Source organism: Rutidosis leptorrhynchoides, chromosome 1 (genome assembly GCF_046630445.1).
Source record: "Rutidosis leptorrhynchoides isolate AG116_Rl617_1_P2 chromosome 1, CSIRO_AGI_Rlap_v1, whole genome shotgun sequence".
NCBI lineage: Eukaryota > Viridiplantae > Streptophyta > Magnoliopsida > Asterales > Asteraceae > Rutidosis > Rutidosis leptorrhynchoides.
This window is the reverse complement of record NC_092333.1, coordinates 377,179,177-377,205,089: the sequence shown is the minus strand read 5'-3', so window position 1 is coordinate 377,205,089 and position 25,913 is coordinate 377,179,177. Positions and strand designations below refer to the sequence as shown.

Genomic DNA, 25,913 nt, shown 5'->3' with positions numbered 1-25,913 from the left:
GGGTAGAGCGAAAGGATGATACAAACACTTGAAGACATGCTACGAGCATGTGTTATTGATTTCGAAAACAGTTGGGATCGACATCTACCGTTGGCAGAATTTTCCTACAACAACAGCTACCATTCAAGCATTGAGATGGCGCTGTTTGAAGCACTTTATGGTAGAAAGTGCAGGTCTCCGATTTGTTGGAGTGAAGTGGGGGATAGACAGATTACGGGTCCGGAGATAATACAAGAAACTACCGAGAAAATCATCCAAATTCAACAAAGATTGAAAACCGCCCAGAGTCAACAAAAGAGCTACGCGAACAGTAAAAGAAAAGATATAGATTTTGAAATTGGAGAAATGGTCATGCTTAAGGTTTCACCTTGGAAAGGCGTTGTTCGATTTGGTAAACGGGGGAAACTAAATCCAAGGTACATTGGACCATTCAAGATTATAGATCGTGTCGGACCAGTAGCTTACCAACTGGAGCTACCTCAACAACTCGCGGCTGTACATAACACTTTCCACGTCTCAAATTTGAAGAAATGTTTTGCTAAAGAAGATCTCACTATTCCGTTGAACGAAATCCAAATCAATGAAAAACTTCAATTCATTGAAGAACCCGTCGAAATAATGGATCGTGAGGTTAAGAGACTTAAACAAAATAAGATACCGATTGTTAAGGTTCGATGAAATGCTCATAGAGGACCTGAGTTTGGAGTCCATGCTTATATGATATTGTGTAAAAACTGCATTCAAGAAACTTATTTCGTTGTAACATATTTGTATTGTAAACCATTATGTAATGGTCGCGTGTAAACAGGATATTTTAGATTATCATTATTTGATAATCTACGTAAAGCTTTTTAAACCTTTATTGATGAAATAAAGGTTATGGTTTGTTTTAAAATGAAAAAAGTCTTTGAAAAACGTCTCATATAGAGGTCAAAACCTCGCAACGAAATCAATTAATATGGAACGTTTTTAATCAATAAGAACGGGACATTTCAGTATCGGGGCATGCTACTAGATCTTCGAGTGGAAGCAAGAAAAATAATCAAGAAGACTTGTTGATAATATTGACTCAAGCTGAAAACGCAAAATATGCTCAGGCATTCGGGAGAGGCCGTGTGTGTGTATACATACTTTGTAGTTAAAAAAACTATATATCGAGCCGTCGTAAAAAGGACCCGCATCTAAAAAATCAGCGACACCGCCGGGAATGAAACCATCCTATGTATGTATGTACGTACGTACGTACATATGTATGTATGTATGTACGTACGTATGTATGTATGTATCTATGTATGTATATGTGTGTATGTGTGTGTGTGTATATATATATATATATGTATGTACGTACGTACGTACATATGTATGTATGTATGTATGTACGTATGTATGTATGTATCTATGTATGTATATGTGTGTGTGTGTGTGTGTGTGTGTATATATATATATATATATATATATATATATATATCACACCATAATAAGATGATACTCATGGGGTTTTGTTAACCTAAAAAAAACTGTTTTTGCAGCTTTGAAGAAGATTGTTATCGTCGACAAAAGTCGTCTGCTCAAGTCATGTTCACTTCTTAGGAAAAACAAGCCACGACGTATTAAAAAAAACAAACGTTACAGAAAAGAAGGACGCAATCAAGCAACGCGCAACCATGTTGGCGAATTTCAGTTTTGCTCCGTACAACACTTTAGGGAGAAAAAATTTGTTGTGCTATTTTTGTTTTTTATTTATTTAGTGTTTTTTTCCAGTCCGAGCTTTCTTGAGTTCGTCGTTCGGAATATAAAAGTTTAGGGTTGACCCAAAGTTTATTGCTTAATGATCAAGTTTATATTTTCCGAGGGAAGATATACCCTTGATTGTGAATAATGTGGGTTTAAGTATCTTAGGATCTAACACTCTATTATGGTTACCGTGAATAACCCGGATCGATATGATGATATCGATGGGGTTGTTAGATGTCTAGTCCACCATTGATAACCTTCATCGATCAATGGCTCATACGTTGTCATCGTAAAAGGCTGACCTAGAAACCCTTAAGATGAAAGCTACATAAACATTCGATCATATGTAATGAATCCGATATAGTAATAGCTACGTAAGGTGTTGTGTGGTTTATGGAGGCCCAAAGTTTATATTTAAAGGAAAAATCTAATTCTATAACCATCCAAACTGACTTAATCCCTTACATAACAAACCTCCAATAATATCGACTTCAAATATGGAAAGTATCATGTCCAGACTTGGATATGATTTATCAACCGACTTCGGGGGATGCCCACGCATCATGCATCCACATGGATACCACGTGTGCCTATAGATTTGGTCAACTGGTATGCAATAAATGACAATCTTGTGTACTAATTTAGTAATTTACCTTATTTACTGCATATGAGCACAATCATCTTCGTGAAATTCGCATACACAGATATGCGCATGATTTCAAGATTCAAGTTGAAATTCCTTGTTAGAAAAAAATAACTCACTTTGCACTCACAAGTAACAACTCTAACTAATTATAACAACATATATGAATCAAATTGAAGACTAGATCGGCGGGGAAGTAAACGTTCCCTTGAGCAATCCGGTGGCTATGTGTCTATAGGCCGTCTCAGTTAGGTGCATTCCATCACAGTTTGCATAACTAGATGGATCGTTGCATGCTTCAGACCCTTCGTAACCACACCTTGCCGTAAAATTGAAATTGTACGGTCCACCTCCACCACAACATGCACTTAAAGCTCCATTCATGAGTCCTACAAGTGTAACCAACAGTATATTACTGTAATGAATAGTGGCTAAACAATATTACTGAATTCCTTCAATTAGTATTAAATTTAACAATCTCTTTTCACTGGTAATATACTAATATTTAATATCTATTGTGAAAAGTAAAAATAAAATGGAATCCTTTATCTCTATACAGTAAGGTAAGAAAACAAATCCATTTTCCCTATACAGATATGTAAAAAAGAAAATCCCAAGTGCAACTAGAAGCATGTCTATGTAAAGAATGAGCTGTAAACTTGTTGGTGCATAATCCCGAGTTCTATTATGTAATAAGTTCTATTAGTTTTGTATTTCAGTCATGTATGAACATCGTCATTAATACTTTGTATTTGAACTGCTTAGTATAATGTCGTGAATTGGTTAAGAGCAGTTGGTTGGCTGCTCAGACCATCGACCGATGGTAGGGACCATCGGTCGAGGGACTCTCACCATCTGCCGTAGGTCGCAGACCACCGGCCGATGGTCACTGAAGATATATATATATATATACGGGTTTTGTGGTTCATTGCAAGGTTACACACCACAAACCCTTTAGCCGTCGTATCATTCTGTGTTTATCGTCCCAGACCAATACCCAACCGAATACAAGGCTCTAGGCATCGATTATATCAACTATTTGTTGGTTAGATTGATCCCGATAGTTAATTAAGTATTTGACTCGCCCTAGTTATCGTTTTTGCTGTTAATCTAGGTTAATACGTTTGATCTAAGGTCTATAGTTCATCTACAAAGTGGTATCAGAGCGTAGAGTTGCTGATCCAAACGTTTTTGAGTCGATTTGATAGTTTTTCTTGTTTTAGGATTTTGGTCAAAACGGGTTTTCAATCAAAAGTTGAAATTTTTACTTTTAAATCTTGTGTTTTCGAGTTTCTTTTTGCTCAAGGGTGTTTTTCTGAGGTTTCTATCGGTTTTGTTTAAGTCTAGAACGTCAAATTTGATCAAGATTGAAGTTTTTGTCGAAAAACCCTAGTTTTATCTGCCCAGAATTCGTAAGAACTACCCTCGGCTGATCATCCTCGACCATCGACCGTTCATCACGACCCTCGACCGTACGTCACACACAATCGACCGATCGTCTAGCAGTGAATCGGAGGACAGTATTTTATAACTTAGAACAGTTTGTCTTAACCATCGGCCGTTCGTCTTTTGTCCATCGGCCGATCGTCTGTTATCATCGGCCGACTGACTCGTCCATCGACCGAAGGTTCTTACGCTAAGATTGACCTACTGAGTTTTCACCATCGGCCGTCAGTCTTAAACCTCCGACCGATTGTCACAGTCCTCTGACCGATCGTCTCGTCCTTCGGCCGATCCACTTTTGAGACAGAATCTTTTAATTGCACTTAAGTATTCTTAATCAATCTTAATCAGCCAAAATGTCTGACACTAATGAACAAATGACAAATGAATACAGCGCGTTAGTAATTGCACCTGGACTACAAAAACTGTTACTTAATGAAAGTGAATCTGAATCAGCGAATAAAGTACCTAGACTTGACAACCTTAAGAATTTCTTGGACTGGAAAGTTAGGTTTGTTATTTACTTAAACGGGGTTGACTCTAGACTTTGGGAATGTATTGAGAATCCATATGTATGGCCATGCGGAGCAGATGGTGAACCCAAAGAAACTTCACAGTTTAGTCCCACAGAGCGTGAAGAGTACAATCTTGAGTGTAGATGTTATGCTCAGCTAACCCAAGCGTTGTCTAAGGAGATTTTTCAGCAATTTAAGAACCGGAACAAAACATCATATACTATCTGGTTGGCTCTTCAATCAGCAACAGAGGGTACAGCTACTTATCGTGCGACTAAGGGTAAGGTTTTGAAGGATGAATGGAGGGTGTTTGCGGCTCTTCCCTCAGAATCTCTAGGACAGACTTTGGAAAGATATCGATTATTGGTTGCAGAGATGGAAGATTATGGGATTGAGGTGCCTGATGAAAAGGCAGTAAGGGTGTTGAAAGATGGTCTTCCAGAAAAGTGGGATCATGAGATTGAAAAGATTTAGAACAGGTACAGCTCATCAGGTCTTCCGTTGACACTAACAGCTTTTACGTCGAAGTTGATGGAGAAGGACATTCAAGATTAAGTAAAAAGAAAGAGACTTGGTTCTGGTACTCATGCTCCACTACAGACAGCATACATATCAGCCAATGCATCACAAATGTCTGCACCATCGTCTCAGTCGGGCTACTTTAATGCTAAATTACAAGCTCAAAATTCTACAATTAAGATGATTGAGGATTCTCCGATTCAACAGACTCAGACTCAAACTCCTGTGTTTCACACTGAGAATATCAAGAAGAGATCTCGGGAATCTATTCAGGAAGATATGGCATTAGCAGCTATTGTTGTTAACTCATACAACGATATGATTGGTGGACAGGTGCTTAATAGTCATCTTGAAAATGAAGACTATGATCAGATTGATGAGGACGAGCTTGAGAGAATGGATATACTTTACTGTATGGGTAGCATTTTGAGACGTGCTAAAAAGTACTTGAAGAAAACAGGACAAAGATCTTTGAGTTTGAATCGAGATTCTAAGTTTGGTTTTGATATGTCAAAGGTTAGGTGCTTCAATTGTGATAAGCTTGGTCATTTTAAGAAGACTTGCACGAGGCCACCCAAGACTGGTTTTTTTGATCCTTTTCATAATACAACCATTTCAGTTACTCCACAACATGTTATTGTTGAGAAAGAATCTTCGGGATCTATTCAATCTAAGGCCTTGACGACCACGTATGTTGATGAAGTGTGTGACTGGTCCATCACGGCAGATACACATAAAGCTAATGTTGTGTTTGTGGGTAAAACTGAAGCTGAAATTGAAGAAGAAAGAATTGTTAGGAGAAATGCAGGTTGTACGGGTAAGGATAATCCGAATTGCACATGCTATGTGTGCAAATGTGATGCTAGGTTGAAGAGAGCAGAAGAGCTGATGAAACTTTGCTTCAGGAAGAGGAGTAAGGATAGGTTGTATGATAAGTTTCGCAAAGCTCATGACTTATCAGATTTTGAGTTTACTACTGACTCGTCTGATGAAGAAGAAGGGATGAGTTGTCATGTTGGTACTTGGTTCAGAGAGGAGCTGGAACATTTGCTCAACTGTGATCTTAAGAGTGATGATGAGAAGATTGTTACTGTTCAGAGTCCAGTTTGTGGTGATCAAGGTGAGAGTAGAGGTGGTTATGAGGCTAATTACTCGGATAGTATGAGCTCAGAGTCAGAGTCAGAATCAGATGCAGATTCTCAGGTTGGAAGAAATGACTATGCATTCATGGCTAACACGCCCGGAAATGATAAGGTATGTATTGACTCAGTTTTTAATTGTTCTAAATGCATTGGTTATGAACAGGAAATTGAGGGGCTTGAATGTGTTATCACGAAGCTTAATGAGATATCTGTTACATGTGAGACTTGTCCTAAGCTTAGAGTTGACCTTAAGAATTTAAGTTTGGAGAATCAGACTAATAAAAAGAACTATGATGATGCGCTTTTCTACCTTAATAAACAGAAAGACTATGTTGATGTGATTAAGTCTTTAGAAAATTAGGTGGGTCACTTAAAATCAACGGTTATAGATGATGGAAAAGTGATTACTATGTATTTGGGACAGATAGAGACTCTTAAGGCTGAAAGGGATTCATTTAAGTTGAAATACGAGTCTAAAAAAGCTAGGATCGACAATTGGCAGAGGATGTCTTATGTGAAACAGACTTTGAATCCTCCTAAACAGCAGGGTTTAGGTTACAACCAGGTTGCCCCGCCACTTTTAGGTGAGTATATTAACAAACCAGTTGAGAAAAGTAAGGGTCCTGTTGTAGAACTAGAATATGGTAAGCCTAAAGAAGCACCTGTTGAGAGTACTGTTAAGATAGTTGAGTCAAAAAAACCTTTAGATGTTGTCTATGAAACAGAGTCAGATACTGATATCGACACTGAGAAAGACAGCAAACCATTTGAGCTTGTCACTAAACCAGTTACCATTCTGAAAAATCCAGTTAATGCTAGTAAGATGACTGAGAGTCAAAAGGCTCAGCCTAAGAAAACTGTGACTCCCAAACAGAATAAGAAGAAGAACACCCAGGGAGTGTCACCTAAGTTTGTCAGTAAGGGCAGGATAGATAAATCAGGTCCTAAGGTAGAACAATCACCAACAGAGGCAAGTTCCAAATCTGGGAGTGTGTCCAAGTATGTTCCGCCTGGTCGTCGACAGACTGTTAAGCAACAAGTCTCGTCATCCCCTACGACCAGACAACATACTGAACCACCTAGAAGACAGTTTTCACCAACTAGACACAAAGTGTTTAATTCTCATGATTTTGATAATGTTAACTGCTTTAATTGTGGGAGGTTGGGACACAGGGCTATGAATTGCAGACCCATTCGACAGACACCAAGAAGGAAGGTTGATCTTAGTCCAAATCGGTTCTTTAATAGGAGATCACCTTCACCAGTGTTTAATTCTTTTTCAGTGCAAACAAATGATAAAAAGGTTTTTCAAACTAATGATTATTATAGAAAACCATTACCGAATAACACAGTTTGGAAACCTAAATCAGATGTTAAGAGTGTTCAACATCCTGAAGGTCCTTCTGGATCTAAAGGACAATGGGTGGAGTTGCCAGTTGTTGGTGTTGATGGGAAACCCACTGCCATTAGGGCATGGGTGGCCCTTTCTAACTAATCCTCTTACTTTAATGTGCAGGTCACCTACAATCCACGCTGCAGTACTTGGATTGTTGATAGTGGGGCGTCCAGGCACATGACAGGGAACTTGTCTTTGCTGTCTAATGTGAAAACAGTAGATAGAGGACCAGTTTCTTTTGCAGGTAGTGAAGGAGGATTTATTACTGCTCAGGGTGTTATTTCTAATGAGAACGTCAACTTTGATAAAGTTAATTATGTAGAGCAGATGTCGAACAATTTTCTTTCAGTTTCACAAGTTGCTGACAAAAAGTATTCAATTGCTTTTGATGATAAGTTTTGTTATATTTTGAGAAAAGAGTTTATAATTCCGGAAGACATGATTCTGATGACAGCTCCAAGATGCAAGGATCTCTATATCCTTGATATGCGTAAGGCTCATGTTAAAGCAGCTTCAGGCCATCAGGCCTTTGTTTCTAAAGCTACTGAACAGGAGTCGATTATTTGGCACAAGCGTAGGGGTCATCTGAGTCTAAGGAAGATGAATAATCTAGTCCACAATGGATTAGTTGATGGTGTGAATGTTAAGAGTTTTCATATTCCTGAAGTATGTATTCCGTGTAAACAGGGGAAGCAGACTAGAAAGTCACATACTACCAAAAAGCATCATTCTGTTAATATTCCTTTGGAACTGTTACACATGGATCTCTTTGGTCCAGTTAACTGTAAAACTCTCACCGGAGAGTCTTACTGCTTGGTGGTTACAGATGAGTATTCCCGGTTTTCGTGGGTCGTAATGTTGAAACACAAGTCAGATACTTTCGATCATATTAAAGTTTTGATTCTGAAGCTCGAAAGTTTGTATAAGTTGAAGGTTAGAAAGATTCGTACTGATAATGGTACGGAATTTAAGAACAATCAGATGCTGCTGTTCTGTAATGAGAAGGGGATACAACAACAGTTCAGTCCTGCTTATACACCTCAATCAAACGGTGTTGCTAAAAGAAAGAACAGGACTCTAATTGAGACCTCAAGAACAATGCTAGCAGATTCGTGTCTTCCAATTGTTTTCTGGGGTGAAGCCGTGAGTACTGCATGCTACGTGATGAACAGAGTTCTAGTGGTGAAGAGACATGGTAAAACATGTTATGAACTGTTACACAAGAGAAAGCCAAACATTAAACATTTTGAACCCTTTGGTGCACCTTGTACTATTCTGGTACGAGACGCTGGAGGAAAATTTAATTCAAAGGTGATCTCTGGTATCTTCTTGGGATATGGGAATCTGAACAAACGGGTGTATAATACTGAGTCCAAGTGTGTGGAAGAACATTATGAGGTTGATATTCAACGCAATGCTCCACCTCGTGTCAGTAAAGGATTCGCATGGCAGTTTGAATATGATAAGTTATTTGATTCCTTCAATCTTCCGCCAGACGCTACAGATGAAGAAGTTCTGACTCAGATATTGTTTGATTCTCAAAACACTTCTGAAAATGTTATCCCTACTCCAGTGCAGGTTCAGAATCTGGTTTCTAGCTTGCAACTAGGTCCGCAGAGTGTTAGAGGTGATTTTGATTCAAATGAGGATGGGGTAGTATATACAGATGAAGATAGTGAGCTTGAAGATGACGAGGAAGTTAGTCGAACACAACTGACTGAGGAACATCTTAATCCTCTATATAATCAACCACCAACTGTAACAGTGACTGAACCGCCAACTGAAGCAGGAGGTGTACGCAGATCCAATCGTGTGATTCTGCCACCTAAATGACTTGATGATTATTATGTGGATTCAAGAGGCATTCCACACATTAGTATTCCTCTAGGGAAGTCTAATGCATCCTCTACATCTGAAGTTCCAACTACATCAGAGGTTCCCGTGACTAGTATAAGTTCAACAGTAGCGGAAGATGTTCAGACAGAGAGTGCGAATGTGGCAACAGCTTTTTATTCAACATTGAATAAGACACGAAGAATATTTGTGCATGCTCACTCATGTTATGTGTGTCAAATTGAACCTAAAGATGCTTATGAGGCATTGAAGTTTGACGAGTGGGTTAGTGCAATGCAAGAGGAGCTGTTACAATTCAAACACTTAAAGGTTTGGAAGCTAGTCAATCCACCGCATGGTTGTGTACCCTATGGTCTTCGATGGGTTTTGAAAAACAAGAAGGATGAACAGGGTATCGTTATTAGAAACAAAGCTAGATTGGTGGTAAAGGGATATCAACAGATCCCTGAAATTGACTATAATGAGGTTTTTGCTCCGGTTGCACGACTGGAAGCAATCAGATTTTCTTGGCTTTTGCATCGTTCATGGGGTTTAAAGTTTTTCAGATGGATGTTAAAAGCGCATTTCTGTTCGGCGAGATCAATGAAAGAGTGTTTGTTGAACAACCACCTGGTTTTGAAGATCCGCATTTTCCAGAAAAGGTTTATCGACTAGAAAAGGCATTGTATGGTCTTCACCAAGCTCCTAGAGCATGGTATGCTACGTTGTCCAATTACATGATAGAGAATGGTTTTCGGAGAGGTGTCATTGATCAGACACTTTTCATCAAAAAGAAGGGACAACACCTTATGTTAGTGCAGGTCTATGTTGATGATATTATCTTCCGGTCTACAGATCAGAGTATGGTTGATGAATTTGAGAAGGTTATGCAACGGAAGTTTAAAATGAGTTCCATGGGAACTATAAAGTTTTTCTTAGGTTTACAGGTAGCTCAAATGGATAAAGGCATCTTCATGCATCAGACTAAGTATGTTGCTGATATCCTAAAGCGCTTTCAGGCAGATTTAGAGAGAATAGCTAAGACTCCGTTGTCGGTTAATCATGGGATCTCACCCGATTGTGAGGGTGCTCCAGTAGATCCTACTTTGTATAGGGCAATCATTGGTTCTCTAATGTACCTTACAGCTTCTCGACCAGATATTATGTTTGCGGTTTTCCTGTGTGCTCGTTATTAGGCGAATCCTAATGTTCATCATATGTTCGTGGTTAAGAAGATTCTGAGGTATCTGAAATATACTCCCAGCTTAGGGTTATGGTATCCGTGTGAGGATGGTTTTGATCTCACAGCATACAGTGATTCAGACTATGGAGGATGTAAGAAAGATTTTAAGTCAACATCAGGAGGTTGTCAGTTTTTGGGAAGCAAACTAGTTACATGGCAGTGTAAGAAGCAGACAGTGGTGGCTCAGTCCACGTGTGAAGCAGAATATATTGCCGCAGCCAGCTATACATCGCAGGTTATCTGGATCCAACAGGAAGACTACGGTTTGCAAATTTCTAACACTCCTATTTATGTTGATAATACTGCGGCCATAGCTGTCATTAAGAATCCCGTAAATCATTCTAAAACGAAACACATAGGGATTAAATACCATTTCATTAGAGATTGCTATGAGAAAAAGTTGATAGATGTAGTGCAAATAGACACTACAGCTCAAAGGGCTGATCTCTTCACAAAAGTTTTTGATAAACCACGCTTTGAATTTCTGTTAAAAGAGATTGGTATTAAGTTGTTTAAAGATATGGTTCCTGAAACTGAGGTTCCTAACACAGAGGAACCTAAGCCTGAGACTGAGTTGTGAATTGTTAAGAAACTGCTTGTAGAGTATGTATAGTTTTGCATGGTAGTTTGTAGATCATTTGCATGTTTACTTTTCATTTGAATGATAGATTAGTTTTTTCCTGATATTTCTGCATGTTTGCTTATGTTTTTAGATAAATTTATGCTTTTGTACAGAGAAAATCAAAAAGACATAAAAATTAAAAACCAGAAAAACATATAAAATTGAAAAATGGAAAATCCATAAAAAAAAAAATTGAAAAACCTGAAAATGAGTTGCTTGTTATGTTTGTGGGAAGTGATTGCAATACTGAACTGACATGTAAGTTATGAAATAAAATTAATATAGAATGTTTGATAATGTGTTAGTAGACTTTATTGGCCTAATTCTAGATAGAGATGATCACACGAACAAAGCGTAAATATCATGACAAGGAAATCATGGAAAGGTTTACAGCGGTTGAGGGTAGTCACCTACTTATCACTGAATATGTACTGAGAAATGGTTGTTCAGAAACTCAACAGACGGTTGAGGTCTCCCTTACTACGATTTATACTTGGTAGCAAAAGGATAATTTTGTGAGTCCCCAAGGTGAGCATACTTTGTCTAGGATGCATACTTGTTTCTATTTACCTTTATTACTTGGACCGAAATCCAACAACGTACATATCGGATACCTAAAGGGAGGTGTTTTATCTTGAAGGGTTGAGAAGTGCAGTCTTGTATCACAGACATAGAATGATGTGTATATTGCAATGTCATCGGGTTCTAGATTTCAATATCAGAAGATTGGTTTTCCGTGCAGTTACTACTAACGTCAAAGATAGTAGTGCATCATCATCATGTATAGTTGTATTTACTTATTTATTTTGTTTGTTTTATTTATGGAGAAAAGGCAACATCAGAAAATACAAAAAAAAAAATGCAAGTTATGGTTTGTTTATGTTTATTCATTTAAGGTTGTAAATAATTTGATGCGCCACCTAGCTGCAAGAGAATCACGGATCAAGAATTGAACAAAGCTTCAGAGATTCCTCGGTTTTCTATGTCTGCGACAACATATATTCCAATCGGAGACTTATTATGAACATTTTAGTTATCTACATCCGAGGGAGAGAATTTATCAGATCATCAGATATAGAGAACTTAAATCATTCAGTTCAACTTACATTTGGTGATCTGTACTTCTTTTGTCTGTGGTATGGGATTGTGCCTATTGACCTGGATAGAGAGAATATCTTCTGGAGGATATCTTAGCGTTCCATCACTCAAATATATATATCACTACCATCCATCCAACATCATACATCATATGATTTCTGTTTAAGTATGGGGTTTATAGCGGCCGGTATGCGTCTTTTCAAAGTATGCAATAAATTTGAGATTCACAAGGTTATCTGAAACGAAAAGTATAAGTTTAAGGTAGAAGCTCATGGCTGACAGGGTTGCTAGAAACATCGTGAGATGGTTCTGTTCAATCAAATTGAAAGTACATTGATGTGATAAGAGGACAGCGTCAACATGTTGTGCTCAATTGTTCTACCTGAAACATCGTGCGATCTCAAATGAGGACTGACTTCGTGATCAAAGTCTAACATTGAAAAGTGTTAAGGTAATTAATATAACGTGATCATCGAAGTCTGGGGTAAAAGTTGATAAATGTTTACTGATATATTTGAAAGTTGTTCTGTATATGCTTTATCAAATAAGTTAATGAACTGTGAAAAACATGTCAATGTAGTTCAGTTCTGATCCCCGAATCAAAAGATTTAATCAATTTGATATATCAACTAACAAAAAGATGTGCTATACTCCTTGAAGTGTGATTCATGATAAGAAGTTTTTCTTGTTCTTATGTCGATAACATCATGCATTTGTTAATGGTAATGTTTAATGAAACTGATGTTAGAAGTTAATTCACTACAGATATAAAAGGTTAAATGTTACTGATTACGTCTGTTATAATATTGCTAATCATGACACGCTGGGTCTTGTACAGTTATTTGCTTTGTGTATTTGCATGAGCATGCATATCTGAGATAGTTTGCATTTATAGATTAGTTGCTTGAGATAGTTTGCATTTATAGATTAGTTGCATGAGCATTTCTATTTATGGTTTAAGCCAAACAACTCAGTTCTCGGAAAGGTTTACTGTGAAAGGAATCCAATGTTTTTCATTAAATTTGAAAACAAGTTGTTTAGAGCTTAAAGGAACAAAGCGTGTTTGAGTTATACTGTGGAGATCAGTCCCAGGGGGAGTAAATGTGATAAAAGAAGTATTGTTTGAATATGAAAAGGGTTAAGTTTTAAAGTTTTTCAAAAGCCCAGACCACCGGCAGACTGTAATTACATCTGGCCGATGGACAAAGACACTCGACCGGGCGTCAAGACCCTCGGGCCGAAGGATTAGACCATCGGCCGATGGTCTCTGACAGGGTATAAAAAGACCCTGAGTCAAACGGGTCAGTCACTTTGTGCACTTGTGATCGATTTTACCCTAATTTTCAAGTTGAAAGGAAAAGAGTTTTTGTCCGTGTGTTTTACTCACCTTTTTACCGTGATTCTAGCGCCACAAACGAGGTAATCTAACTCGATTTCATTTAGTTTAATTCTTTAATTTTGTGTTCGAAGTTAGATTTTTCAATCGATTGATTTTTGCTCGTTATCTGATGAAATAGTTGATATAATTGTGTTAATCGACCTATTTAGCATCTATTGTGACCAAAATCCAAACCAGAAACCACAGATTGATCGAATTGGGGTTTTTAATCAAACAGATCTGATGAACTACCTCCGGCCGATGGTCTTTGACCATCGACCGATGGTGTATCACACTCGGCCGGATGACACTTCACTCGGCCGTAGGTCCTAAATTGATCGGTTTGTAGATGTGCTTTAGACCAACTGCCGTAGGTCTAGACCATCGGACCGATGGTCCAGTCCATCGACCGATGGTCACTTGATTGAACCAATGGTAGATTTTTATATTGAATTTAATTGAATTTTTGGTCTCTGGTATTTGCTGTTATGTCTCTCTAATGCTAGTGCTTGTAGTATGTATTAGGATGTCAGGTGGATCCTTTGTTGGGCAATGGATGTTTAACATTGACCGTAGGAGAATTCTAGCTAGAGGACGACCCATCTTAGTGGAACAAAAGGTCATTGCTACTCGACAGACCTATAGTCTTTGGGAACAAATTGGATGTCAAGCATTTTTAGACATTGGAGATTACTTTTGTCCTGAATTACTGTGGGAATTTTATGCCAATGTTGCTTTAGAAAATGGTAAGAAGAAGTTTGTGCACTCAGGCCTATTTGACCATCATTTTAAGTGGACTATGGAGGAATTTTCAAACCTATTGAATGTCCCGTACACTGCGGTTAAAATTTTGTATCCTAGCAAAGATATTCGAAAGATTCCCAACAGATTCAGACTATCTGACATAGTTGCAAGGTTATGCAAGCCAGGGAAAGTAGTTAATGCAGGTAGGGTTGAAATTAGTGATGACGAGGTATCACAACAACATGAGATACACTTGAGAATCATCAAAAGGAATGTGACCTTTAGGAAAGAAGGAGATAATTTGTTGTCTGGTACTGAAGCTATGCTTTTGTGTTGCCTGCTAGAAGGTATTCAAGTGAATATGGGCCATTTTCTCATTCATGTGATGAAAGATTTTCTTGAGATGGAAGAACCATTTCCATACGCAGCTTTACTATATACCTTGTTTGAGAAATTTGGTGTAATTCAACATGAGGAAAAGCTAGTGCCAGAGGATTCCATTATGGGATGAATGATTCTGAATTTATGTTTATGTGTTTGTTTATTTTCAGCTTGTTATGTAATTTGATAATGCTAGCTTGTTAGCATTAATACACTATTCTATGTCTGTATTAATTCTACTTCGGACATGTAATCGTGTAACTGAGATCCTGATCAATTAGTCTTTATAATGTAATATCTTCTGTGATGATCATTTTGTGATATTGTCTTTGTGATGCTGATTTGAATTGTGTTTGCAGTTATTTTCATAATTTCATGTGTTCAAGCTGATCCAGAAAACATTGCACATGAATCCGATACTGAGTCATCGGTAGGTCCATTTTCTATTGATCTTCCAGGATTGAAAGCTAACAGTGGCTCTAATCTCACTGCATGTCTAAATGAGAAAGGTCCTAATGCTGGTAAGTACAATGGGGTAATTGAGTTTCTGAAACGTTCAAGAGTATTTGCAGCTATCTCTATGCCGTGTACAGCATATTACTCACATCAGAGAGAGTTCTGGGAACGTGCAAGAGTTGAGACTGTAGATGACAGGAAGGTAATTATAAGTACTGTTTGTGGTCAGGAGATTCAGATTTCTGAAGATACAATTCGAAACACTTTCTTGTTTGAGGACGATGAGAATATGCCGAAGAAGTTGTCAAAGACAAAGATTACTGAATGTGTGTTAAGATGCAAGTATTCTGGTGATATTACGAGAGCAACGATTAAGAGAAGTGGATTCACACCACCGTATAGATATTTGTCACTTGTTGTGCTGAGGTGTTTAAGTCCGTTGCAAGGAGGGTTTGATGAACTGAGCGAGATCTATCAAGGAATGTTTGCTACTTTGGTTTTGAAGGCTGATTTCAATTTCTCAGGAGTTATCTTTGATCTACTGATGGAGAATGTGACGAGCAAGTCATATCTGATTTATCCAAGGTTCCTACAAATTATGATCAACCAGCAAACTGTTGATTTGCCAAGATTGAGGAAAGATGCCATTGATTTGAAACACATGACAGATCTTACGTTCAACCGATTGAATCAGATGAAAAGTGCTAGTGATGGCAACCTGGTGTGTCATCTTGCTCGAGAGGATTATCGGTGTCCACTAGGAAAGAAGTGGAGAAACGAAAACAGTTTATCTGATCGAGAGCCTGATTTTGAGGTAGCTAACAGTGATGAAGAAGTTGATCAACCTGTGAATACTCAAGCTGCAGGTGGTTCAGGTACAGAAGGTTTAGTTGATGAGATTGGTGATATTAATCCTGATGTTGGTGAAGAAGCCACAAGGGGATCAAAAAGAAGAATGGTTGAAGATGAGAGTTCTCAGGTTTCAACTAAGCTACAATTGAAAAGAAGGTTCAAGTTGGTTTATAAAGATGCTGGTAGATCTACTGCTGGTGCTACCCAAGGAACACCACCCACTCAGACTCAAGGACAACAAACTTCACAACAACAACGTCCGTCAACGCAACAGTCACCACCCGTGGTTCAACAGGTTTCTCAAGAGACGGTTTCTACTCTAATTCCTAGTGCTCCACCGCGTACAGGGGCAGAAGGAGGTGTTAGCTCATCTACTCTTCAGAATTTGAATGATTTATATGTTCAAGCGATGGCTGACAACTTGAGGTTGAGAAAGGAAATGGATGAGAAGGTTGAGAATTTGAAGGAAGAGAATCGTGTGAAGTCCGAGGACGTTACTCGGTTAAGTATGCAAGTTGAATTGCTTCAGAAGAAGGTTGGTGATCAGTCGTTGTTATTGACTGATGCGAAAAGAGAGGCTTCTCAAGCTAGAAAGTTGGCTGAATCTGCTCTAGCAAAGGTTACAGCTTGGGAAGAAAAGTTTGATTTGATTGAATTGCCTGAGGGAGAGACTGATAATCACATGGTGGAGGCACCTGGTTCCTCCAAAGCTACAGCACTATCAGTAATTCCTCTTAAAATTGATTATAGTTTTAGTGATTTCTTTTCTAAACAGGATGAGCTCAAGCATTCTGTTGTTAACGATGATTTAGAAGAGGGAGAGATTCCTCACAACTTCACTAGAGCTGAGCTGGACGAAATGGTGCGTCTAGAGCAAGAAGAAGCTAAAGCTGCTGACGCACAGTCCGATGATCCTCCATCAGAGGATGATTCTTTTGGGCCTGAGATTTCTGAAGATCTTGATGATCGGGATGTTGATGATTTAGTTGAGGATGTTACTCATGAAGATTTTCCTACATATCAAAATGATGAGAATGAGGATCTTCCGGGTTTTGAGGAGTTGTTTGAACTGATGATGAGATTTTGAATAGAATGTGTAAAGAGAAGGAAAGGACAGAGGTTTTCCTGAAGGTTACTTGCCGGTTAAGTATAATGATGAAGTTGTCGAGAAGTTAGAAGCTGATTGGCGTGATATATTGAGAATCAGAAAGTACTGTGAGAAACCGAAGCTTGAGCCAAAGTATTTGAAGATGATTAATTTGAGAAAGAGTGCGAAAGGAAGAATTCTTTCCTGGGCGTACATTGAAGAATTCAACATGTTTGAGATTAAGAGAAAGTTTGGTATTGATTATATTAAACATGGTCACGAATTCAAATCACTGCCGTATTTTGAGCTAATGCAGATTGCCAGGTTAAGAATGTTATATTGTGGATTTGGTGATCGATCTTCGTTGCTGGTGAAGAAGATTCGAATTGCTTTTAATTCAAAGAATTGGGAAGGTTTTAGACCACAATTTCCTAGGATTAGTTTCAAAGTTAATCCTAGAACTGGTGAATCTCGAAGGATTGTGAAGTATAAGCGAGCAAAGACTATGAAGAAGGTACCTTTAAGGAAGTTGCCGCAGAATTGGAGTCAGAGATTCAGATGGTGGTTTTATGATGATCGTTCTGAAGAAGCTGTGATTGTTTTGGATAAGCTGAAAGAAGATGATATTGATTGCATTCGTGTGTTGGATCCGATTTGGTTAAGAAACTGTACCGAGGCTGATATTTTCACATTGTATTACAACCGTATGCTCTATCGTCGTGAGAACAGGGTACAGGCTGAACAGTATGTGAAAGTAGCTAAGCTGTGCTACTTGAACAACATGGTAATCGATCCGTACGAATGAAGTAAATGATGACTGAAGATTTTTGAAATAGAACTAGGTCTTAGGGGGAGTTTGTTGGTGCATAATCCCGAGTTCTATTATGTAATAAGTTCTATTAGTTTTGTATTTCGTATTTCAGTCATGTATGAACATCGTCATTAATACTTTGTATTTGAATTGCTTAGTATAATGTCGTGAAATGGTTAAGAGTAGTTGGTTGGCTGCTCAGACCATCGACCAATGGTAGGGACCATCGGTCGAGGGACTCTCACCATCGGCCGTAGGTCACAGACCACCGGCCGATGGTCACTGAAGATATATATATATATACGGGTTTTGTGGTTCATTGCAAGGTTACACACCACAAACCCTTTAGCCGTCGTATCATTCTGTGTTTATCGTCCCAAACCAATCCCCAACCGAATACAAGGCTCTAGGCATCGATTATATCAACTATTTGTTGGTTAGATTGATCCCGATAGTTAATTAAGTATTCGACTCGCCCTAGTTATCGTTTCCGCCGTTAATCTAGGTTAATACGTTTGATCTAAGGTCCATAGTTCATCTACAAAACTAAAGTCTCATTGTGGTGGAACATATAAACATTTGATAAAATGCTAATTATGTAAAAGCGTACTTACCAAGATGAAGCGGTATGTGGAATAAGTCCTTTGCAGCGCTATAGTAGTCTGCGTAAATGATTCGAGCTTGTGGGTACTTTTGGCTTATACTTTCTCCAAAGCTAGCTTAAGTTGCGCGTTATGATATCTTGCGAAAGCATTGTGTGACTTCAAACATCCGTTTACATCGTAGGCTGTTCTATTTTGGGTTTGAAACAAGGTTAGGTAAGTTGACAAGCGTCCGACTGGAAAATTCCCTGGCACCAACAACTCCTTTGCTCCTTGTTCGATCAACATCTGTCAAACATTTAATTTTATGGTTTCATCATATTTTTAATGTGATATTTTAAATTAAATACTTACACTGGTGCCAGTGACGATTGATCCCACAACGTAAGGTACCATTCGTTTTAGATCCTCAATTGTTGCGCCAGCAAAAATTGCATGATCATAGTCGTTACTACCGATCTCTCCCACTACAAATAAAGATTTCCTGAAATAGTCATCACACTCTGCAGTAATTTAAAATTAAAAAACAGCAGTGACATATGTATATTCATAAAAAAAAAAAAAAAAAAAAAAAAAAAAAATAGAGGTTACACCGTATATGATTGTACCGAAATTATATTTAATTGAAGAATAATTTTTTTTTTTTTTTTTTTTTTTGTCTTAGAGTGACCGTTAACACGGACTAACTCTGTCCCTGACTGAACTAATGTGTTAATCTTAGTAAGTTAGTCAAATATATACCTTGTTTAGTAGTGCAGATGGTTTGTTTAAAACTGTTGAACCAGCCCAACTGAGTGCTTAATGAATAATTTGTCCACAGAGTCTGTCCCATTCCTAGATAATAGAAAAACTTTGGATCAAGTGCAGTAGCTCCAGCAACAGCAAAATTAACTCCATGATCACCTTTCGAGTTTAAGCTTTCGTTAACCTCAAGATATGGTGGTAGATATGGTACACCATATTCCTCAACTAAGTAAAGAAAAAAAAAATTATATTATTCATACAATTATATAATAAACATGATATATAGAGCAGGGAATTGAACTAATAAGTAAACATTGTATATACCGATGAAATCTATAATTAGGCGCCCGTTGGAGCAACGACCCGTTGCGTTATGAAAAAAAGTTTCGCCGTATGGAAGGTTTCGAATTACTGCATTTGCATGTGCTCCTGAATGCAGGAAGTTTCCGGTATCAGCAATGGAGTCACCAAAGCTATAGATTTTGTCATATTTTAATGGAACTGAAGCGGAAAATATTGTATGGACACTTAAGAAATGAAATAGTATATGCACCATGTTCATTTTTTTACAAAATAATTACTGAAATGAAATGTTTTTTATTGTATTTTGAAAGCTACAAGTAAATATAATAGAAATAATGATGATAACATATGGAAATAGTTATTGTAATCCTCCTTGGCAACTACCTGAGAGTTAAACTGAAATTTATTAAGTTAACCTACCAATCTAACTATACTTGATCCACAATAATGTCAATATAGCTTAATAGTGCTATTTTGTCCCGAACCCATTTTGACCTGAACCCGTTTTGACCCGGTTACCCAAACTTGACCTCCCACCCGTTTTGACACTTATAATCCAAAATTCCAACTTAAATCAGTGTTTTTTTTACGTAATTTTAAGGAAACGTGTATGTCAATATAGCTTAATTTCATAATAATCATCTTAAGGAAACATTGTCTTTAGTATGTACCCTTTAATATAGCTAAATAGTTGTTGGATGATAAATTGCTTTAACATTCAACGGATATAATTTTGAACCATATTTAAATTTAAATATTGAAGACAAAAGCATGCATATCAGCATATGTCTCTGTTTCCCCCCAAAACAATGTTTCCTAACCTACTTTGACAGCTATATCAACCATCAACCTTGAGGCCGAAATAAATACCCCTTCAAGTAAAATTAAGAAAAATTTTGTTGATGTTAATATTTGATTAATTTCAGACATTAATATCCCTGCATAACTTAATGGACTAGTAGTTATGCGTTGACATTGAGTTTGGGCCAGTAAAGCTAATTAGCGTTTATGTGGGCCACTCGCAACCGGCCCAGGATATGTAACAAAGCTAAAAAACATTTAGGATTGGGCCCATTTACAAAACTCCGGTTAATCCACTTTTTGATTTCTCATATTCAAACGCCTTTAATGTTGGCTGATTAATTTCTGTGTTTTTGCCGTGAAAGAGAAAAGTTCCAGTAAGTATTACATAGTTCAGACTCGACGACCTTTGGCCTATCGGTATTGAGGACCGCCTCTAACCTTGAGGTCATGAGTTCGAGTTCTGTTTAGAACATTATTCGTGTAAAATTATGTAGGGTGCGTGAACTTGCCGTTCTAAAGAAAACATATTTCAGACTCAAAATGCAGTATACACAAATGCACAGGCTTCTGCAAATGGTGCCAAAAACAAAAAACAAAACTCTGGTCTATGGTGAAGTAAATATCGCACAACCTTATAAAGTAATATAATCCTCACAAAGATATAGTGGTTGGCGTCTTTGTCTTGATTTTCACATGGTGAGTCCCAGCTTCAAAGGTACCAGATACCATTGAGTTATTGTTACATTGGTATTATCAACACATCTTGAGGTGGTCAAGGAAATCGCCAAAAAGAATCAAGACATAACTCGGTTAAGCCGCGTATATCTAAGTAGAAACACTTACCTATGCCCGGTAGCCGGAACAGGAAACACTTTCTTTGTTTTACTTGTAAAGTAGTACAAGCTCTAAATTCCAATTGCAAAAATAATAGACACGTAACTATAGACTTTTAACTTCATGCATGTATAACTAACAAAATTCATCAAAATTGCTATGTGTGAGTCTATCAAATGATTAAATGGTTTATCATAAGATTAGATGTAATGTAGTGGGCCAGTCCTCCAAATCAAATCAACACATATTAGTTTAAAGATTTTGCATAATGATCAATTCTAACTTCTGTGTTGGAAAATCAACTTAGTTTGCATTCACAAGTAGTCTAAATATTTATTGCAACTTAGAAGCTAGATCCAACTCTAAGACTAGATTGGTTGGGAAGTGAAACTTCCCTTGAGAACCCCAGTGGCTATGTGCCTATAGGCTGTCTCGGTTAGGTGCATCCCATCCCAATTTGCATAAGTAGATGGATCCTTGCACGGTTTGGACCCTACGTGACCACATCGTGCCGTATTATTGAAATTGTATGGTCCTCCCCCACCACAACAAGCACTTAAAGCTCCATTCTTGAGTCCTATACATCATAATAAAACAATATAATCTTGTTCAAATCTAGTGTAATCAATATTAATAATGTTTATACTATGATGAATAGCACCTCAAATCTACATAAATAATGAATACAAGTGACATCATAGATCGATACCCTTAGATCATCTTCAATGCGTGCAATAACTAAATAACATAATTATTATGAGGAACGCGATTTGTGCAAATAATGTGTAATAATAATCATGCATATGGTGTTATCATGTACATTAATTAATAAAGTATTTTGTGTTGTGCGTTAAAATTATCTCCCTAATTATTAACTTAAACATTTTACTTAATTTGGTTCTTTATAACTTGGTTCTATATATTTTTTAAAGTTATGCTTTTAAAAAAATAGTTTCCAAGTGAATTAAAACATATTTTGAGAGGTAAATGTACAATGTAAATATATATACATAATGTCTTTTAAGAGAACTAGATAAATTAAAGTTACACTAACAATGACCATTCACCTAACATTGTATACACAATGAGCTGTAAAGGTCCCATTGTTGTTAATGTTCAACTAGTCACACATATGTATGATCTACATACAGTTGAACATTTAAAGATGAGATTAAATGCATATATGCCACGTGTGTATTACCGAGATGGTGTGGGATGTGGAATAATTCTTTAGCCGCGCCATAGTAGTCAGCATAAATGATTCGAGCTTGTGGGTACTTTTGCCTTAGTTTCTCCAAAGCTAGCTTAAGCTGAGTGTTGTGATATTTTGAAAAATCATTGTGTGATTTTAAACAACCGTTTGCATCGTAGGCTGATTTGTCTTGAGATCCAAACGAGCTTAAGAAAGCGGCCCAGCATCCGACTGGGAAATTCCCTGGCACCACCAACTCCTTCGCACCTTCTTCGATCAACATCTGTTAAACATTTATTCATTCAAGTACAATAATTTCAAAATCTGTCAAACATATTTGTTTCAACGATGGTTATTTCATGAAAACGTAACATGTGGACCATTTGCCCACACTTCTAATGTAATTGTCTCTGCGTTTTCATAATTCTACTATCTCAAACATACATAGATGCCCAAAAAATGTATGTAACAACTACAACAAACTTCGTAATTTGTGAACTTTTTAAATGAACATTAATTTGGCCCCTAAATATGTGACATGTAATGGATGCGAGAAAAAATATCGTGTAAAAAATTTGAAGTGTATAAAAATATGATGTCAAAATTTGGGGACAAAATTGTTCGTTTCGTCCCTGTGTTTTTTACTTTTTGCCCGTTTCATCCCTGTGTTTTATTTTCTACATTTTTCATCCTTAAAATAATTTTAAAGTCCCAATTTCATCCCTCACCGTAACAAAAGTTAACTGAGTCGGTTAAAAATATTCACGGGGACTATCCACGTAAACTTTAAATAATTAAATTACAAAAATCAATTTCTCTTCATCTGTCTATGTCTTAAATTACAAAAAACAATTTCTTCTTCGTCTATGTCTGGCAAATACATACAAATAATCTTTAACAACGGTTCAATCCTACAAAATCAATTTCTCAATTTCAAAAGATAAACCTTTCTGTTTTCGTTATGGCTGCCGGTTCAGATGGTATTGTTTTTGTTCAATACCGACAATTGATTACAATAATTACTTAATTCTACCTGCAATTATGCATTTTAGGTTCCCTAGTCACATGAATCAGTAATAAAAAGGTCAAATTTGCAATTGTATGCTTCTAGATAATGTAATTCTGACTCTATATAAATTAAACTTCCAAAACTTGCTATTGTATGTATATTGTGAGTTCTCATCAGTAACGATGTTTTTTTTACATATTCTTCTTCTCTTTGATTGTTTGGACAAGAACAACATCAAGAACCCGCAACTTTTTCTCTCTCCAAACTAAACTCTTTTGCAGGTTCCAATATTGAACAATCCATTTCTAATACCAAATCAAAAACGACATCTAATCAACTAAGAAATCGTCAATTAGTGGTGAAAACAATTAGAATTAGGAAGCAGATATTAGTTCAATATTTTTTTTTTCTTTGTTCTCTTCACAACTCAGTTCTGTACCAGATCTAAATTTGTATTTAATAGATATTTACGGATATAAAATTGTATTTTATGTGGATAGTCCCTGTGAATAGTTTTAACGGACTCAGTTAATCTTCGTTAAGTGAGGGATGAAATTGAGACTTTAAAATGCTTTTATGGATGAAAAATGCCAAACATAAAATATAGGGATGAAACGGACAAAAAGTGAAAAATTGAGACTTTAAAATGCTTTTAGGGATGAAATATGACAAACATAAAATATAGTGATATTAAGTATTTGACACTTTAAAGTGTCGTTGGGTTTTCATTTTGACGTTTTTAGGTGTCAAAAACTTTGTGAGTTGTCAAAAATATGTCAAATTGTTCAGGTTTTAAAGCGTTAAAAATAATGTAAGTGACAATAAATGAAACTTTTTGTAGTGAACTGAGTTTATTTATAAATAAAATGTCATATACGCGAATATACTTACACCGGTGGCAGTGACGATAGTTCCTACAACGAATGGTACCATTCTTTTTAAATCGTTAATGGTAGTGCCAACAAAAAATGCGTAATTGTAGTCATTACCACCAATCTCCCCCACAATAAATAGTGATTTCTTGAAATAGCGATCGCACTCTGCAATCACCAAAATTCAAGTCCTCTCATAGTTTATTTGCAGGACAACCTTTGAGGGTCCAACTAATACAAACTGATTATATATTTCCCACCATATTAAAAAAAAAAATAATAAATAAATAAATAAATAAAAAGAAAGATTGTATTGTACTATATACTAATAATTTAAGATTTGACCCACTAAACAGTATCTACTTCTGTCCCAGTATGATAATTAAATATATACATTAATGGTGGTTACATACCATGTTTGGTTGTGCAGACTGTTTGTTTCATCTTCTTGAACCAACCCAACTGAGTGCTTAATGAATTATTGGTCCAAAGAGTCCTTCCCATGCCTTTATCGTAGAAGAACTTCGGATCAAGTGCAGTTGCTCCAGCAACAGCGAAATTAACTCCATGATCCCCTTTCGACTTTAAGCTTTCTTTAATCTCAAGATATGGTGGTAGGTACGGTACGCCATATTCTTCAGCTACATTTAGTTATAGTCACATAAAATACACAATAATAGAGTATGCATACAAGTAAAATGATAGATAAGAGTAACATAGGAGCTTAATTCTATTAATATATACCGATGAAATCAATAATTAGGCGGCCATTGGAGCAACGACCCGTTGCATGATGGAAAAAAGTTTCGCCGTAAGGAAGGCTTCCAATGACTGTATTTGTAAGTGCTCCGGAATGGAGGAAGTTTCCTGTATCAGCAATGGAGTCACCAAAGCTAAAGATTGTGTCGTATTTTAATGAAATTGTAGCAGAAACAATTGTAAAGACACAGGAGGAAAGAAATAGTAGAGGTTTCACCATGTTCATTATTATTTTACAAATGAATTAGTGAAATGAAATGTTTCTTTTTGTATATGCAAATGTTAATGTTATGTAATGTCCTTTGGCAACTACTCTAGATTTAATAAGTGAAGGCTATTAATTCATTTGTTTGTACTTGACACACAATAACAGTCAATTACATGAATCAGAATATGTGGAGGTGACCCTTTTAAAAGTATTATATAATTTTGGTTAGATTTATTAGAGAGTTTTCCTTAATGTCAATTGAGTTAACATTCATGGAATAATATTTTGAATCATATTCATTAAGGATAAACATAACAAAAGTGTAATATAAAGCATGTATTATCAGTGTTCCATAAGGGTTATTGATATATTAGACAGCAAATTTGATAAATCCATGAAAATAAGGCAATGATTGGTTGTATTGTAAGACTTGTCAATGCATATGTTTGATGGAGTTATCAAATTTGGATGGTGGAATATCAACAACCATGATATATCTACCTTGACGGCTTTAAAGAGTCCTAACCTACGTCAGCACTTAACACTAGTTTATGACCCGTAAAACTACAAGTTTATTAAAAAAAAAAAAAACATACAAAAAGTGAGTTGAATAAAGGTAATAAAAAATATCATTAAAAAAGATAGAGAATATAACATATGCATAACAAAGTTATAATAAACAATACAAA

General features: G+C 36.7%; 1 protein-coding gene and 1 pseudogene across 1 annotated transcript; both read right to left on the bottom strand.

The window, feature by feature from the left end:
* Positions 1–2,557: 2,557 nt before the first annotated feature.
* LOC139871044 (GDSL esterase/lipase At5g45910-like) lies at positions 2,558–19,902 on the bottom strand (annotated as a pseudogene).
* Positions 19,903–21,448: 1,546 nt separating this feature from the next.
* LOC139871038 (GDSL esterase/lipase At5g45910-like) lies at positions 21,449–25,245 on the bottom strand (the record flags this gene model as incomplete). Its single annotated transcript, XM_071858790.1, has 5 exons — positions 21,449–21,761; positions 22,386–22,659; positions 24,277–24,425; positions 24,671–24,898; positions 25,002–25,245. Coding segments are annotated over 5 exons (1,104 nt in total), but the record flags the coding sequence as incomplete, so codon positions are not given.
* Between the last annotated feature and the right edge of the window lie 668 nt (positions 25,246–25,913).